This window comes from Urocampus carinirostris, chromosome 10 (genome assembly GCF_059441175.1).
Source record: "Urocampus carinirostris isolate Australia breed hairy pipefish chromosome 10, RoL_Ucar_1.0, whole genome shotgun sequence".
In the NCBI taxonomy this organism is placed as follows: domain Eukaryota; kingdom Metazoa; phylum Chordata; class Actinopteri; order Syngnathiformes; family Syngnathidae; genus Urocampus; species Urocampus carinirostris.
The window spans coordinates 2988639-3004069 of record NC_142358.1 but is presented as its reverse complement, the minus strand read 5'-3'; the positions used below and the strand labels follow the sequence as shown (position 1 = coordinate 3004069).

General features: G+C 38.8%; 1 protein-coding gene across 1 annotated transcript in view; it reads left to right on the top strand.

The window, feature by feature from the left end:
* LOC148357495 (protocadherin-16-like) overlaps window positions 1-15431 on the top strand; it is a 187571-nt gene that overhangs the window by 108838 nt on the left and 63302 nt on the right. Inside the window, exons 3-6 of the mRNA XM_088345483.1 lie at window positions 4082-4261; window positions 5246-5477; window positions 8429-8665; window positions 10830-11858. Coding sequence (XP_088201609.1) covers window positions 4082-4261; window positions 5246-5477; window positions 8429-8665; window positions 10830-11858 — 1678 coding nt within the window. The remainder of the gene's footprint in view (window positions 1-4081; window positions 4262-5245; window positions 5478-8428; window positions 8666-10829; window positions 11859-15431) is intronic.

Sequence of the window (15431 nt, the reverse complement as noted above, 5' to 3'; positions counted from 1 at the left end):
TCACTGCAAGTGTTAGACCAATAGCAAATATATACAGTCATGTTGTTAAGTGTATAGTTTAGTAGTCACTCAAAATAAGGAGAAAGGACAAGGTAAGGAGAACAGGGGAGAGCCCAAACCTCAGATAAGAAATTCCAACCTGTTCTTAAAGCCCTTCCCTAAGGTCTTTCCTTTTATTAAATCTCTTGGATGGACATAGAAGGTGGAGTACTTATAAGTCTAATTCAAGCCATTTATCATCAAATCCATATTTTCCAAAGTCCCTGATAAGGTTATTCCCTAGTAGATACTCACAATAAAGAGAGAAGATATCAATGGATTATGAACTTGTAAGGAAGACAGGGAAAGAAGCCTTCTGATTAGGGTTTCCAAATCTGTCTTAACCGCTCCCTGGCCCTTTTCTTTTTATCACATACTCTATGTTGCAAAAGCAGATTCACCCTATAGGTTGTGGAAATCATAGAACATCAACATGATTGGCCGATAGTGACAATGAAGTATTAGTCAAAACAACGAAATAATTATAATAAAAAATCAATTTTTTAAAAGCACCTTTCAGGACACTCAAGGTCGCTGTCGAATATAAAACTACAATAAAACTGGAATAAAAAAACAAACAAGCAATAAGCACAATAAGAACAAAAATAAAACAGTGCAAAGTTTTTTTTAAAAAGGGGGGGTGGCATGTGAGGTGTTTATTATGGGTAGGCAAGTCAGAAGAGATGGGTTTTAAATCGAGATTTATAGATGAACAGGGAAACGGAATTGCAGAGGTCAGGTGGTGATGAGTTCCATAGCTGGGGGGGCAGAGCGTCAGAAAGCTCTGCTCCCAATTGAGCTGAGACGGGCAACGGCTACGGAGAGATAGAGGGGGTAGTGGGTTCTGTGTGAGTGTGCTGAATGGCGTGGCAATGTGAACGGGGTCGGAGAGGTAGGGAGGGGCAAGGTTATGCATTCCAGGTGTACAGAAAGATTTCATAGGTTGATTCTTTGGCTCAGTCAGTGAAGTCGTTGAAGGACAAGTCAATATTGGTCAAAATAAAGTACTAGAATTCGATGAAATGTTTTTTGCTGATGTTCACTATTAAAAACAGAATAAACTTATTATTTGCATTCAAAAGCTGGTCAAGACAAGCACTTTCACATCACTAATAATAAACACGTTGAGTTTCATCTCACCCCAAATAATTTGGTCGCACCGGGGCCCCTTCCCGCAGCCAACACTTGCAAGTGATTATATACTGCCGGTCCCCAGAGGCCCCCATCTTTGCATCTCTGCAGTAAATGACTCGGCGGCTGAGGGCTGGTGAGCTACTTTTACGACTGCGGCGGGTTCCAGTCTTCTGTAGCTAGCGCTCTTATTAAAACCACAGCACAGGCGGGGACATTATAGGGTATAACGCCCCACACTGAAGCAAAATGTGTGGTATGCCGCTGTTCCGCAGTTGCCGTTACTCGCCTTTGTAGACGGACGCCATTCCCAGAGTTGGCGTTCTTCCCAGATAATGAAGGAGTCCTCCCTCTCCCTGAGAAAACCACATCCTGTCAGAGCATTTTCTTGGCCAAATAAGCATAATAGAGTCCAAAGATGCTCCCAGGAAATTTTTTGTTGACTATTATCTATCCTTCGATCTGGTCTGGCATCACTAGTTTGGTATACTAGGTGCATGGTAGTACACAGAAAACACCTACGGAGTCATCAACACCACTGTTTTTCAACCAGTGGGCTGGGGCAAACCAGTGTGCCGTAAGACCTTGTCAAGTGTGCCACTGGAAATTGCTCAATTTGATTTTTGCAAAAGTCAAGTTATGTTCATGTGTATAGCCCTTAATCACAAAAGTCTCAAAGGGCTGCACAGACAATACACAGACATCATCAACATAAAATATAGGTAATAACACAATGTCCGGTTGACAACTTCCTAAAATCAACATCATTCATAAGCTATTGAATTTAAACACTTCTACTGAGGTTGCTGATCAAATCCCATATACCACAGCATTGCACAAGACCAGGACTTGATTGGAGAACACTCTCAAACCTGCAGGTTTCTTCTTGGATTTTAGGATTACTAGCGAAGGCTCCGAGCAGGAACAAAAAGGGAAATTAAATCAGAAAGATATGAGTGGGCAAGTCCATGCATAATTTCGTAAAATACCAACAGAACCTTATAATCACATGTTAAACTGACAGGGAGGTCAACCAAAAATGGAGTCCTGTCATTAAACTTTCTTGTCTTTGTTAAAATTCTGGCTGCAGCATATAATAATAATAATAATAATAATTTCCTTGTATTGTCATTCTGTGTAACAATGTACACAGAACGAAATGTCGATTGCATCTGACCCGATGCAGCCGCAGCCAAGAGAGGGCGCCGCCGACCACTTTTTAAGTCTTAGGAATGACTCGGCCGGGGCGCGAACCATTGTACCAGCTGCAGGCTTTTGATGCTAGACATCGGGAGAATAGTATGCCATTGGTCACTATATTTTCTTTTATCCAGTAACCGTAACATCCATCTATATAATTATGTGGCAGAAGAATACTTTATTTATTTTTGAACACACATGATTTGCTAATGAGATAGTACAGTATATTTAATAATTAATTTTTTTTAATAAAGCTGTTTAAGATTGCACTGCAAGAAATGATATTATAACAAAAAATAATTAAAGATTTAGCACATACTTAGCTGAATTTAATGATTAATTTTACTTTAAAAATGTTAGAATGTAGTAGAGAAAATGTTCATTTGTGGATCATTTGTGCTTTTTGTTTTAGAAAGAAAAAAATGGTTGTATAGCTTAAAAACAGGTTAAAAATGTAGTCAAATTTAATATCACAGCAATAAATAAACCAACATGAATAACCTGTATTATCTCCTGAGCCACGGTAACCACAAATAATATACCTAAAACAACCTTTATCATTTTAGCAAGAGGATTATTTGTTTTATTTAAAAAAAATAAAATAAAAAAAGAATTTAGTTAATTGTTTTTAAACAATTATTTTTACATCTAACTTTTATGATTTAAGTCCCTTAAACACACCAGCAAGTCCACCTCTGCACCTGTTCTATTTGCTGACACAATCTTGTGGTTGAAATCCTCATTGCTGCTTTGGTCAAACTGCCTGTGTGTTGCGTACACGTACACGTCTGTCTTAGATGCGCCCGAATAAACTTCTTTTTTTCATCTTTTTGTGGGGTTGGGTTGGCATTTCAGATTCAGATTCAGATCTACTTTATTGTCATTCTAGTACACGTGTATACAGAACGAAATGTCGATACATCTGACCTGCACAGTTTCCTTGAATGTACAGATATAAGTAAAAGTTGTATTGTATTATGGCTACGTATAGTATTTTACCATAGTGCCGATAGTGCAAGAGGAGTAGCTAACCAGATGTGCAAAATGGGCAGTATTGGGAACAGTCCTTTTCTTACTTTAATCATTTTCATATTTGAATAAAAGAAAGAAAACAACCAGCACGTGTGTGAAATCACACTTCAGCACCTCCTACCCCTTCGCCTCCTTTCGTCCAGCTTTATGCACTGAGTGGCCGGAACACTGATAATAAAAGGAAGATTAAAGTAAATAGGCGCGGTAAAGTAAAAATATATACATAAATGTAAAAAGGCTTTTTGAACTCAGTTGGGCATTGTTAACACTTTATTTTAAACGTTTCGAGCACACCTCAAACTACGCACCCAACCTTTAAGTGCAGGCAGGGCTGATAAAACACTGAGAAAAAGGTATAGTCACATCAAACATGTGTACAGAGGTACCATCCTCCCCCACCTGGATTTGATCATCTGCAAATACATACCGTTCCACAGGAAAACAAAGCAATGATGTCAATGTTTTCTGATGCACTTAGAGCTTAAGCCAGTCTACAAGCACTATTTTGTAAATATTGCCTATCCTAAAATTTCTTTTTATCATCCTGTAATGCAATGTCTAGTCTTGTTGTGTACAATGTAAACTACGTTCTTCTCAATGACAATCACTAAAATTATACCCTAGCCCTCCAAAATTAAAAGGATCTTAATTGAACCTATCAAAATGTTTATCTTTGCAGGTAAGGGCGACAGATGCTGACGGCGGGTCCTTTGGTTCCATTGTCTACTCCCTGAATCAGGGTGCCGCCAATTCCCAGTTTACCATTGACAAAGAAACCGGCATCATCTGCACCCGAACAGCTCTGGACCGGGACGGAGGCCGGAACAGCTACGACTTCACGATTACCGCAGTAGACGGGGTGAGTTTACAAAATCGGTCTTTAAAAGCAACATGTCTTGTAAAGCCCCAGGGTGATGTCTGAAAACATTTTAGATGCCCTTTTGGAAGATCATTGAATCCGTGTTTTTACCAACATTATTCACATAAGTTATACCTGGAGCAAAATAGGAAAATTTTTCACAACTGTATTTAATGTTGTAGGCACATTATTTCAATTTTTTCAGCTGCAAACCAAGCAAAGTCCTGAATTTCTAAGTTCTATTTGAATAACAGGGAAATGGTAATACTATAGTTTCCATTAGGTATTATCTGAGTCATTGTCCAGTCGCTGGAGACCCTTTTAATCCTCAAGGAACGATGAAAAACTGTGCTAGACAACTGGTATAGAACTGAAATGGCGTGTCTTAAAACAGCTTCAGGTTTGCAGGAGGACAGAGTTCTACCACCAATAGCCTTGATGCCAAATCCCCCACGCTAATGCTGCTAAGCTCGCTAGCTCCCATGTATTAGCGCTTCAGGTCAAAGTGCAAAGACGTGCCGGCTAGTCGAGACAAGAGCATCGTCTTTGATTTATGTTGGATAGTGCTATGAAAACACAAGCTGAGAAATGAAAGAAAAAAGAAGGTCATGTTAAAGCGATTAGACAAGGGAGTGTGCAGAAAAGCCTCAACTGTCAAGCAGTAATATTTTATTAACTTAAGCGGCTGCCTCCTTTGTTTTTGCCACCTGGTTTGAATGAAACAGCCGCATTGTTTTCGCCGCAAATGTAAAAACCCTTACGGAGACCGCGGAAAAGACCTCTAGCCCTGAGTCGGCCTCCCCCAAGGGAGGCTATCAATCGGACCTGTAGTGACTATTCTCAAAGGTTGTTCTATACATGGAATATGTTCACCAAGGGTTTATTTTTAGACCATTAATACTTGCTCTATCCCTGTGAGTGTTTGGTGATTTATCCGACATGACAGTATGAAATAACAAAAGTTTTTTTGGGGTTCTTGAACAGGGAGGACTGAGCACACTGGCTTATGTGAGGGTGGATTTGCTGGATGTGAATGATAACAGACCGACATTTTACCCGGTGAGTTATGCAGTCAGTCTTAGCTCACAGAGTGCTCCCGGGACCTCTGTGGTCCGAGTGATTGCCTATGACCAAGATTCGGGAGAGAACGGCAGGATTACCTATAAAACCGTCTCCGGTGGATCCTCACCATACTTCACCCTCAATAAAGACACAGGTCAGTCAATTTGAATGTGAATTTTTTCATTGAACATCCAACGTATTGATTAAATGAGTGGTTTTTAGCCCCGTTGGAGGTACCGAACACCACAAGTTTCATATGCGCATTTGCTGATCCAACGTATCGATTAAATGAGTGGTTTTTAGCCCCGTTGGAGGTACCGAACACCACAAGTTTCATATGCGCATTTGCTGAACCCTACTTTTGTGTAGAATTTTATATATATAATATATATATATATATATATATATATATATATATATATATATATGTATATATATATTTATATATATATATATATATATATATATATATATATATATATATATATATATATATATATTTATATATATATATGTATATACAATTTTTTTATTCAAGGCACGCAGTGTCGTGAAAAAGTATTTGCACCCTTCCAGATTTCAGTTTTATTGAAACCTATCACTCAAGAAGGTTTCAGTTTATCAAACCAATTTTAATATCACACAACCCAGGAAAATAGAAAATGCAGTTTTGAAATGTTTCTATATTTATGCCGAATGTGAAAAAGTAATTGTCCCTTAAATCTATTAGTGAGTTGGGCCATCTTTGGCAGCGATAACAGAAATAAAACGTCTACAATAATTGTTAATGAGTCTTTCACAACACAGTGGAGGCCCACTCTTCATGGCAGAATAGTTTAAAATCTGCCATATTATAGGGTTTTCTAGCATGAACTACCCGTTTAAGATCACACCACAGCATCTTAATTGGATTTATATCCGGAATTTAAATCTTTGACTTGGCTTGCAGAGGTGGACTTGCTGGTGTGTTTCGGATCGTTGTCCTGCTGCATGATCCAAGAGCGCTTGAGTTTGAGGGCACGATTGGATGGTTGGACGCTCTTCTTCAGGATCTTCTGGTTAACATCAGAATTAATTATAACGTCAAGCACAGCAAGTTGCCCTGGTCCTAAGGCAGCAAAGCAGCCTCAGACTATCACATTACCATCACCATGCTAAACTGTTGGCACCATGTTCTTTTTGTCAAATGCTCTGCCATCTTTACGCCAGGTGTAGCAGGCTGCACACCTTCCAAAAAGTTCCATTTTTCACTCATCAGTCCACAGAATGTTTCTCCAAAAGTCTTGAGAATAATCATGACGCTTTTTAACAAATATGAAACGATGCTTTGTGTTCTTTTGTAGAAGTAGTGGTGGTCACTTGCGAACTCTCCGATAGATGCCAATTTTGGCAATTGCTTTTCTTATAATGAAGTCATGAACACTGACCTTAACTGAGGCCAGCGAGGCCTGCAGTCCCTGGAAGTGTTTTGAAGTATTTTGTAACTTTCTGGATGAGCTGTTGTCCCACTTTTGAAGTCATCCTTGTTGGTAGAACACTCCTGGGAATGTTTGCCATGGTTCCCAGTGTTCTCGATTTGTGGATAATGGCTCTGGCAGTTGTTCACAGGAGCCCTACAGCCTTGGAAAGGGCGTTTTGACAGTTGGGTCAGTTTAATGGGTACAATTCTAAGAGCAGGTACAGTGAACTTACCAAATTTGTCTCCCTTCACCTTTAATTCAGCAAGCAATGTTTTATTAAAGTTCCCATTTTTATGCCACTTCTTGTAGTGTTTCTTTATATTTGCCAGTACGTGGCTACAGATCCTCAATCAACTTGTCATTGCAAGTAATGCAGACTCCCATCCTTTTCTGTGATACATGACAGTCTGTCTCAAACATATTCGCCCGACTATTTTCTTTTTTTAGCTTGACATAGTATAGATTGCAATATGAAAAACTTAATTACATAACGTCTACGTTGACATTCACACATTGGATCACTCCTGAGTAGGCTAAGCTGAGCGCAGCACTGATTGGTCAAGCAATTTCACGTACTCGTTAATGGAGCGTTCTCCTTACCGGCACCGGTGCTGTGGAATGCCCTACCCTATGAGATTCGATCTCAGTAAGAGTGCCTAAATCTAAGCTTAAAACACACCTATATTCAACAGCTTGTGAATGATGTTGGCCTCAAGAAGCTGTCAACCGGACATTCTGTTATTACCTATATTTCATGTTGATTATGTATGTGTATTGTCTGTTGATACCCTTCTCACGGTTTCTTTATTTTCCTCATGCTGAGGTTATTGAGTTTTTCCTTGCCCTCGTGTAGGTTCCAGATCAGGGGATGGTCTAATGTTAGTCTGTCGTCTGTACAGCCTTTTAAGACTCCTTGTGATTTAGGGCTATACAAACAAACATGACTTGGCTTGACTAAACGTTTGCAGCCAGTGATGGCATCGCATTGATAGGGTTCCCTCGAATCCTTGAAAAATCTTAAAAGGCATTGAATTCGTTATTCTATAAAAAGGGCCTTAATGCCATTAAAAGTCTTATTATTAAGATTTATATTTTTGGGGAAAAAAAAAGTTTAGTAACATTAAGCAATTGTCTTTTTTAATAATTCACCAATTTACTTACATTAACGGAACTATCAAAACAGTGATGTAATTCATCCAGGCCTTCTTAGACCTGACACATGTCCTAGGTCTACCCACAATACACATAACTACTTTGGACAGAGACGTTTACTTTGGACCATGGGAGATTGTACATTTAATGAGAAGAGATTGTCCGCCGAATGTTTTTTGCTATCATTAAAAGCTGTGACGGATAATTTGTACGAGGCTCAATGTATTGTGTGCAAGAAATATTAGTGTTCTTTTGTTTTGTTTGTTTTAATTGCATTTTTGTAAACTTGGTTCCAAAAAGGCATTTAAAAAGTCTTAAAAATTCTTGAATTTAACTTGCCTTAAGTTGTAGGAACCCTAATTGAGTCAGGTTGTCTTAATCTCCGTAGCAGAGTATCCACCAAACCCCCTTAGACTGAGTCACCAAACCTCAAAGGTTTGATCAATCCAAGGTTAAGAACCACTGGATTAAATTGTTGTTTGACTTTCCATAGGCGTAATCTCTCTATCCCGGTCGGTCTACGGCAAGGCCAATTCAGTGATCCCGATGGTGGTCTCAGCCCAGGACGGAGGAGGTCTATCTACCCTGGTGAACGCCAAAGTCAACATCAGCGTGGTAGCGGGTGCAATAGCAACCCCTGCTTTTGAGCAGGCACAGTATTACTTTGCCATTTCTGAGGACGTCTTGCAGGGGACGGTTGTCGGTCGAGTCCAAGCCAAGAGTACGACAGGTACTCCACAATTTTTTGTTTTTTATTATCCCTGACGATACATACCGCAGGGCGAGCTGATAAGTTTGAAGTTTAGTACACACTCAAAATGAGGAGAGAAAACATCAATAGATTTTGAACTTGCAAGGAGGACAGGGAAAGAAGCCTTCAGATAAGAAAATGCAACCTGTTCCAAAGGTCCTCCACTGAGTCTTTTATTATTACCCTAGGTAACAAAAGCAGATCCACCGAAAAGGGTGTGGAATCAAAGTACAGCAATACGATTCGCCGATTGCGAGTATGAAATAACAGCCAAAACAATAAATAACAGTGGACAATAATAGTCAAAATAATGAACTGGCATACAAATCTACTTTTCAGGTGCCCAATATTAAAACATTATAAACCTATCACTAGCAAATACTAAGAATCCAATTTTATAGCAAATTCTATCTACAATTTTTTGTATGTTGAACGTATTTCCTCCATAAGAAATAATTGAAAGCTAATGAATTAGTTCCCAACCTCTCCAAATCATCTAAGTGAATGTTAAATAGTTCCAAAACACATCTTCCTGATTACTATAAACACATTCAAATACTAAGTGAATATCGTATATTTATATCTTAAAACACATGAAACCGAAAACAAGTACCAAAACGCCTCTAACATAGATAGTTTTATAATTGGTTAATAAAGCGACCACTGTTCTGTAAAATACAATAAATAGAACATTAGTCAGCATTCTACCTTGAAATTACACGGAATAATTATCTATTATTGCGTGTATTAAATTAATTTCCAACAGGACTCGTGTGTTAAATGTAAAAGCAGATCATATTTAGTTAATTGTGTATTTCTCTGTGTTCTATGTTACAAATAATCCTGATGAACTTGACTTACATTTCAACTCGTTATTACTATTTTGTATTTTCTATCTTTAAACCGAAAGACATATGTGTGACGTCATTGGTACTTCCTGCGCATGTGCGAACTTTGAACTGTAGACGTATGTGTGACGTCATTGATACTTCCTGCGCATGCGCAGACGTTTGAACAAAACCCGTCTGCTGCGCGGAAACGGTGTGAGACTCATCTAGTCTGCCCACTGCGCATTGAATAAAGTTGTAAACTTACATTTGCCTCTCTTTTTGATCACCTCAGCTTTTAACATTAAGAGCATTTTAGCCTTAACATGATATACTGTATATTGATATTTATGTGTATTTAGTTAGAGAAATATCTTCAATAGTTTATAGCAAACTACTATACATATGTTCTATGAAAGCTTCGAAAATAGAATGTTCATTTTGTTCATTTTAGATTTTTTTAATATTTTTTTTTTTTACAAATCCATGGATAGTCATGAATATATAACCGTTATTGTCATACCAAATTTGTACAACAAAGGTTCAAAAGGAACAGTGTGTATTATTTGACACTTTGATGTCGCGGTTTTGTGTCGTGCAACCGAAAATGAATGCTAAAAAGCACAAGAAAGAATCCAAACTATGTAGACTCGAAAGTGACCAAAATGCATTTATTATCTACTTTTTTGGGGGGGTCCAACCTTCGCAAGGTTTTTGTTTTTTAGGGGTACCAGTAGGAGCAAGATGGCCGCCAATTATGTCTTACTATTGTGAGGCTAATGTTATATCCGATGAATAAAATTATCTTTCTTAAGCTAAGAATACTTTAAAAAAATGCACATTCTGACGATAGTTTATGTATTTTCGCTTAATTTTTTAAATCAATGTTGTTGTTTTTAAATGCATGATGTATTTTTGGGCTCTATATAATACACACTGTCCCTTTAGGTCTTAAACTAATCTGAGTATGTATAATTTACAATGACTAAGGTAAGTAAGTAGGTACGTACCTTTTAATGTACACACAAAGAAATGGAATTTGCTTGGGAAATGTGTCTGTTCGATTACTTGCCCGGGTCAGAGAATTTTTTATACGTGGCCATTGACATGCCTGTTTTACCTACGTTTTTTTTTAAATCAATAATGCTGTTGTTTAAATCAGTTCTTTTACCACTAGAAGGTGCTAAAATTACTGTTACTTTGTTTGCTTTTTTTTTTACAAGTGAAAATATTGTGTAAGAACCATTCCCAATAAGAAAATTAGGCTATACAATGCCACAACTTCTGCTTTGTGTCTCATTTCCCTCTCTTGCCAGGTCCCTCCAGAGAGATGTCCTACACCATCAGCTCTGGAGACCCCACAGGGTACTTCACAGTAGATCCAGGAACCGGAACCCTGCGAACCAGTCTAAACCTTGACCACGAAGCCCAATACACAATTGACTTGGAAGTCCAGGTCCGATCGGGAAACCCACCAGCCTTTGGTCAAACTCGTGTCCACATAACCATTGAGGATGTTAACGACAATAATCCGGTGTTTCTTCCCTCGTCTTCGGAGTCCCTGCTCCTGCTGGAGAAAACCGAAATGGGGACCGTGGTGTATCGCGTCCAAGCTGAGGACAAGGACTCTGGAGCTAACGGACAATTGTCCTTTGATTTAGCATCACAGAGTGGCATCCAGAGAGCTTTTAGTATTGACCGCCGTAGTGGAGAGATCCGACTTGTCAGTCTCCTCAACTATGATACCATCCCACGGTATGATCTCCAAGTTATTGCTAAAGATAATGGAGTTCCTCAACTTAGCGCTACCTTCATGCTAGTCATCCATGTCCAAGCAGAAAGTAATCAAGGACCTGTTTTCGACACACTTAGCTACAGAGTTGAGCTCAAGGAAGGAACTCCGCTTAATACTCGATTCCTGCGCGTTCGGGCCCTCAACCGAGAGACATCGGGTTCAGGATTTTTCACCCCTCTTTCGTATCACCTACGCCCAGACGGCGACGCAGCTGGTTTTGGAATAGCTTCAGATAGTGGTTGGCTTTTTGTGAAGAATGTCCTTGACCGGGAAGTGAAGGACATGTATATTTTGACGGTGCTTGCTAGCGCAGGAGATGGGCAAATGAAAAAGAGCGGTAGTGCCACTGTGAGGATCTCTGTAACAGACAAGAATGATAATGCACCTCGGTTGGCGCAGACCAGAATCTTCATGGCAGTGAGGGAAAACTTGCCGGCCGGGACGGGATTCGGACATGTGCTGGCCACAGATCGGGATAGCGGATCCAACGGACGACTTGGCTATCGATTGCTTCACCCTGATCTGAACTTCCAGATCAACTCGCACACAGGTCAGTACTGAACATAGATCTAATCGAGGGGTCTCCAACATTGTTCAATCTGAGAGATACTTTTCGTTAATAATTAGCGCAAAGGGCACCCAGTTTGATATGAATTTCTAAAATAGCAACTTAGCTAGATGACTTGCTAAATCGCTAAAAAGGTAACTTGATAGTTAGCTACAAATTTAAACAGGTAAAAACTAAAGGGGAGCGAGATACCTAGCTAAAGGCCCGGTCACACAGCCTTTCATGGGCGTTTCGAGGCTAAATCACGGCCAGAAATTTCTGCCCGTGAAGCAGACGCTGTTGGGCGCTTTGAGATCGCGATACAGACGGGATACAGCAGTGCTTTACACACGGTAAGAAATTCACACGCGGTTGGCCGCGCGAAAAAGTTTTGCGCTGCTCAAAACTTTAGACCACGGGTAACCGCGGGCGGCACTCGTGGTACACACGAGGTAAAGACGCGGTACGAACGTGCTACGGCCGCGGCCAAGACGTGGTTACACGCGGGTAGGACGCGAAATTTTTGCGGGTTATCACGGGTGGAGCACGGTCATAGCACGTTTGTTCTGCGCCTGTATCGCGGTGTTATCACGTGCATTAGCGTGTGTACCGCGTGTAAGCACGGACAAACGCGATGCAGCCGCGGTTACCCGTGATAAGGACGCGGAACAGTCGCCGGCGTCTGTTTCGCAGGCATACCACGGGTAAACAGCGGGTTTAGCCAATTTTGCACATTTTCCACCGCGTCTGCTTCACGGGCAGAAACTTCTGGCCGTGATTCAGCTGCAATACGCCCGTGAAAGGCTGTGTGACCATGCCTTTAAGGAGCAAAAAGTCAACTAAATGGCAAGATAGAAAGCTAAAAAATGCTATATGCTCATTTACAGGGTTCTCAAGATTCCTTGAATTGTCTTAAATGGCATTCAATTATTTTTTCTAAAAATAGGGTATTAATTGGCACTAAAATGTTTTCAACCCATTTCTCGAAAGTCTTAAAAATGTGAATGCGTTAATACTATTCATATTTATTTGAATTAAAAAGATGAAGTAACAGTTATCAATTGTCTTTTTTAAAAAAAAAATCACTCATTTACCTTCATGGCAACAGCACATGACCACATAACAGAACTATCAAAACGGTGATGTGGTTTCAGTCGGGCCTATCGCAGCAGACGCATGTCTTGGGTCTACTCACAATACAGCCTTTTGAGACTTCTTGTGATTTAGGGCTATACAGACAAACATGACTTGGCTTGACTAATCATTTGCAGCCTGTGATGGCAAAGCATGGCTTGCCATCACATTGACAGGGTTCCCAGGGATACATGAAAAATCTTAAAAGGCATTGAATTCGTTATTCTGTAACAAAGGCATTTTTTGCCATTAAGATGTATTAAATCCAGTTTTTGAAAGTCTTTAAAATGTGAACTTATTAATAAGATTTATATTTGTTTGAATTTAAAAGATTTAATAACATTAATCAATTGCCTTTTTAATAATTCCGCGATTTACTTACAATAACAGAACTATCAAAATGGTGATGTGGTTTCAGTCGGGTCTATCATAGCAGACACATGTCTTAGGTCCACCCACAATACACATAGAAACTTTGGAAAGAGATGTTTTCTTTGGATCCTGGGAAAGTGATTAATAAAAGTGGCTGTCCGATAAACGTTTTCAGCCATTGCTAAAAGCTGTGCAAGTTAATGTGTACGAGGGATGATGTATTGTATAAAGGACATAATGGTTTTTTTTGTCTATGTTTTAATTGTGGGTCAACCTGGTCTTGCACCTGATTTCAAAAGGCATTAAAAAGTCTTAAATTAAAATTTTCTTAAGCTACCAGATCCCTGATCTAGAAATGAGGCCAAAATTTAGTTTGATAACTTGCAAAATAGGTAAAATGTTAGCTAGACGGCATGCAAAAATGTAAAAAGCTAGCTAGCCTGCCCATTAGAAAAAAGGTAGGACGATAGCTAGCTAAAGTAAACAGAACATATTTTAACTAATTTGCTTTATAACAACCAAACACCCAAATTAATTTTTTTTGTAATTCATGTATTATAAATCAATAAAAAGATGAATAAATACATTTGTTCAATACATGAATGGATTCTCATTCTTTCTCTAAATTATTTGCTTAAAGATAATTAATAATAAGTAAATATATTGTTTTTCCACAATGCCCATAAACTAGAATTCATTTGTTTGAATTTCCAAAATAATACCTTATCATACTTTTACTATGATGTTACTATCTTGTTAGCAGGTTAATTGTTAAAAAAAATATGGTTGAATAGACTCAGTCAACCAATGAAAAATATTGTTTAACAAGAAAATCACAATGACCCAGGACTGGTGAGCTCTTTTCAGCACAGGTCCTCGGACACCTCAACTCTCCGTTGCGGAAACCACGTTGGAGACCCCTTGATTTAATCTAATCTTAACTTTTTTATACATCATGACTTGTGTGGGTTTGTGTGTGACTTATAGGTTCCAAACAGAACTGATTTTGGTTAAAAATTGACTCAGTTGTATTTTGCGCCCCCGCCAGTGTCTTTAATTTTGTGTCAAGGCAACCCCAATAGATACCAACATGATCAACAAAATCTGCTTTGGTGTGGTCAGCGTGGGGTATTTAATGCTCTCTGACGGCTAAATTGAGTACTGCAGCTCCCGACCAATGAACACTCAAAAAGCCTAATCAAATTTTCTATTGACCCAGCAATGGCTTGCTGTATTTGCCTGTCAAGAATATTAAGATAAGTGGCTACCGTTTTTTTCGGTTTTCTTTAAAGGATTCTCACTCTAGAGCACTGGTGTCAAAGACAAATGAAGAGAATGGACCAACTTAAAAATATTGGAGTTTCAGACTGATCAAATTTTGAACATTTTTAAAATACCTACTGAAAAACAAAAAAATATATTCCAATATGATTAGATAGATATAGCAATGTTTTATTATGGCTCTGCTAGTAATCTTGAATTTTCAACAGGCAACAAAGACAATTCATCCTGATATAAAAAGCATCAAAACATTAACATTTGCAAAGCACCATCAGTAGCCGAATGATTCTGTTTTATCAAAAGTGGGTTAACATCACTTCAAGAAAGACATAATAGCAGCTTTCGATCATTCATTACTCTAATAACAAACAATAAAATAAAGTGCAAGAAGTAACATAAAGTGACAAATACACAGTGATTCCTAGTGTATGATACAATAATCAATCAAAATCAGACAGCGGGCACAAAAAAACGGATGTGGCCTGCGGGCCTTGACTTTGTCATAGGTGCTCAAGAGTCTCAATAATTAGAGTTCATCAAGGACCAAATTCTGATTTTAACCAAAAGTTCTTACCTAGGTTTAATTGAACTCCAGGGTTTGTTCCAATTGAGATTTGAACCAGAATCTTCTAAAAATAATGGAAGGATGCTTACAAATTTGCATTTGAAGATGCTGTTTGTGTTTAACAAAAGTTAAGTATAGTAGAACCCCAGGATACAGTTTCCCACTTTGTGGTTTGACTTTACGGTGTGGAATAAAATGTTTGTTACAGCATTACAGCATTATAC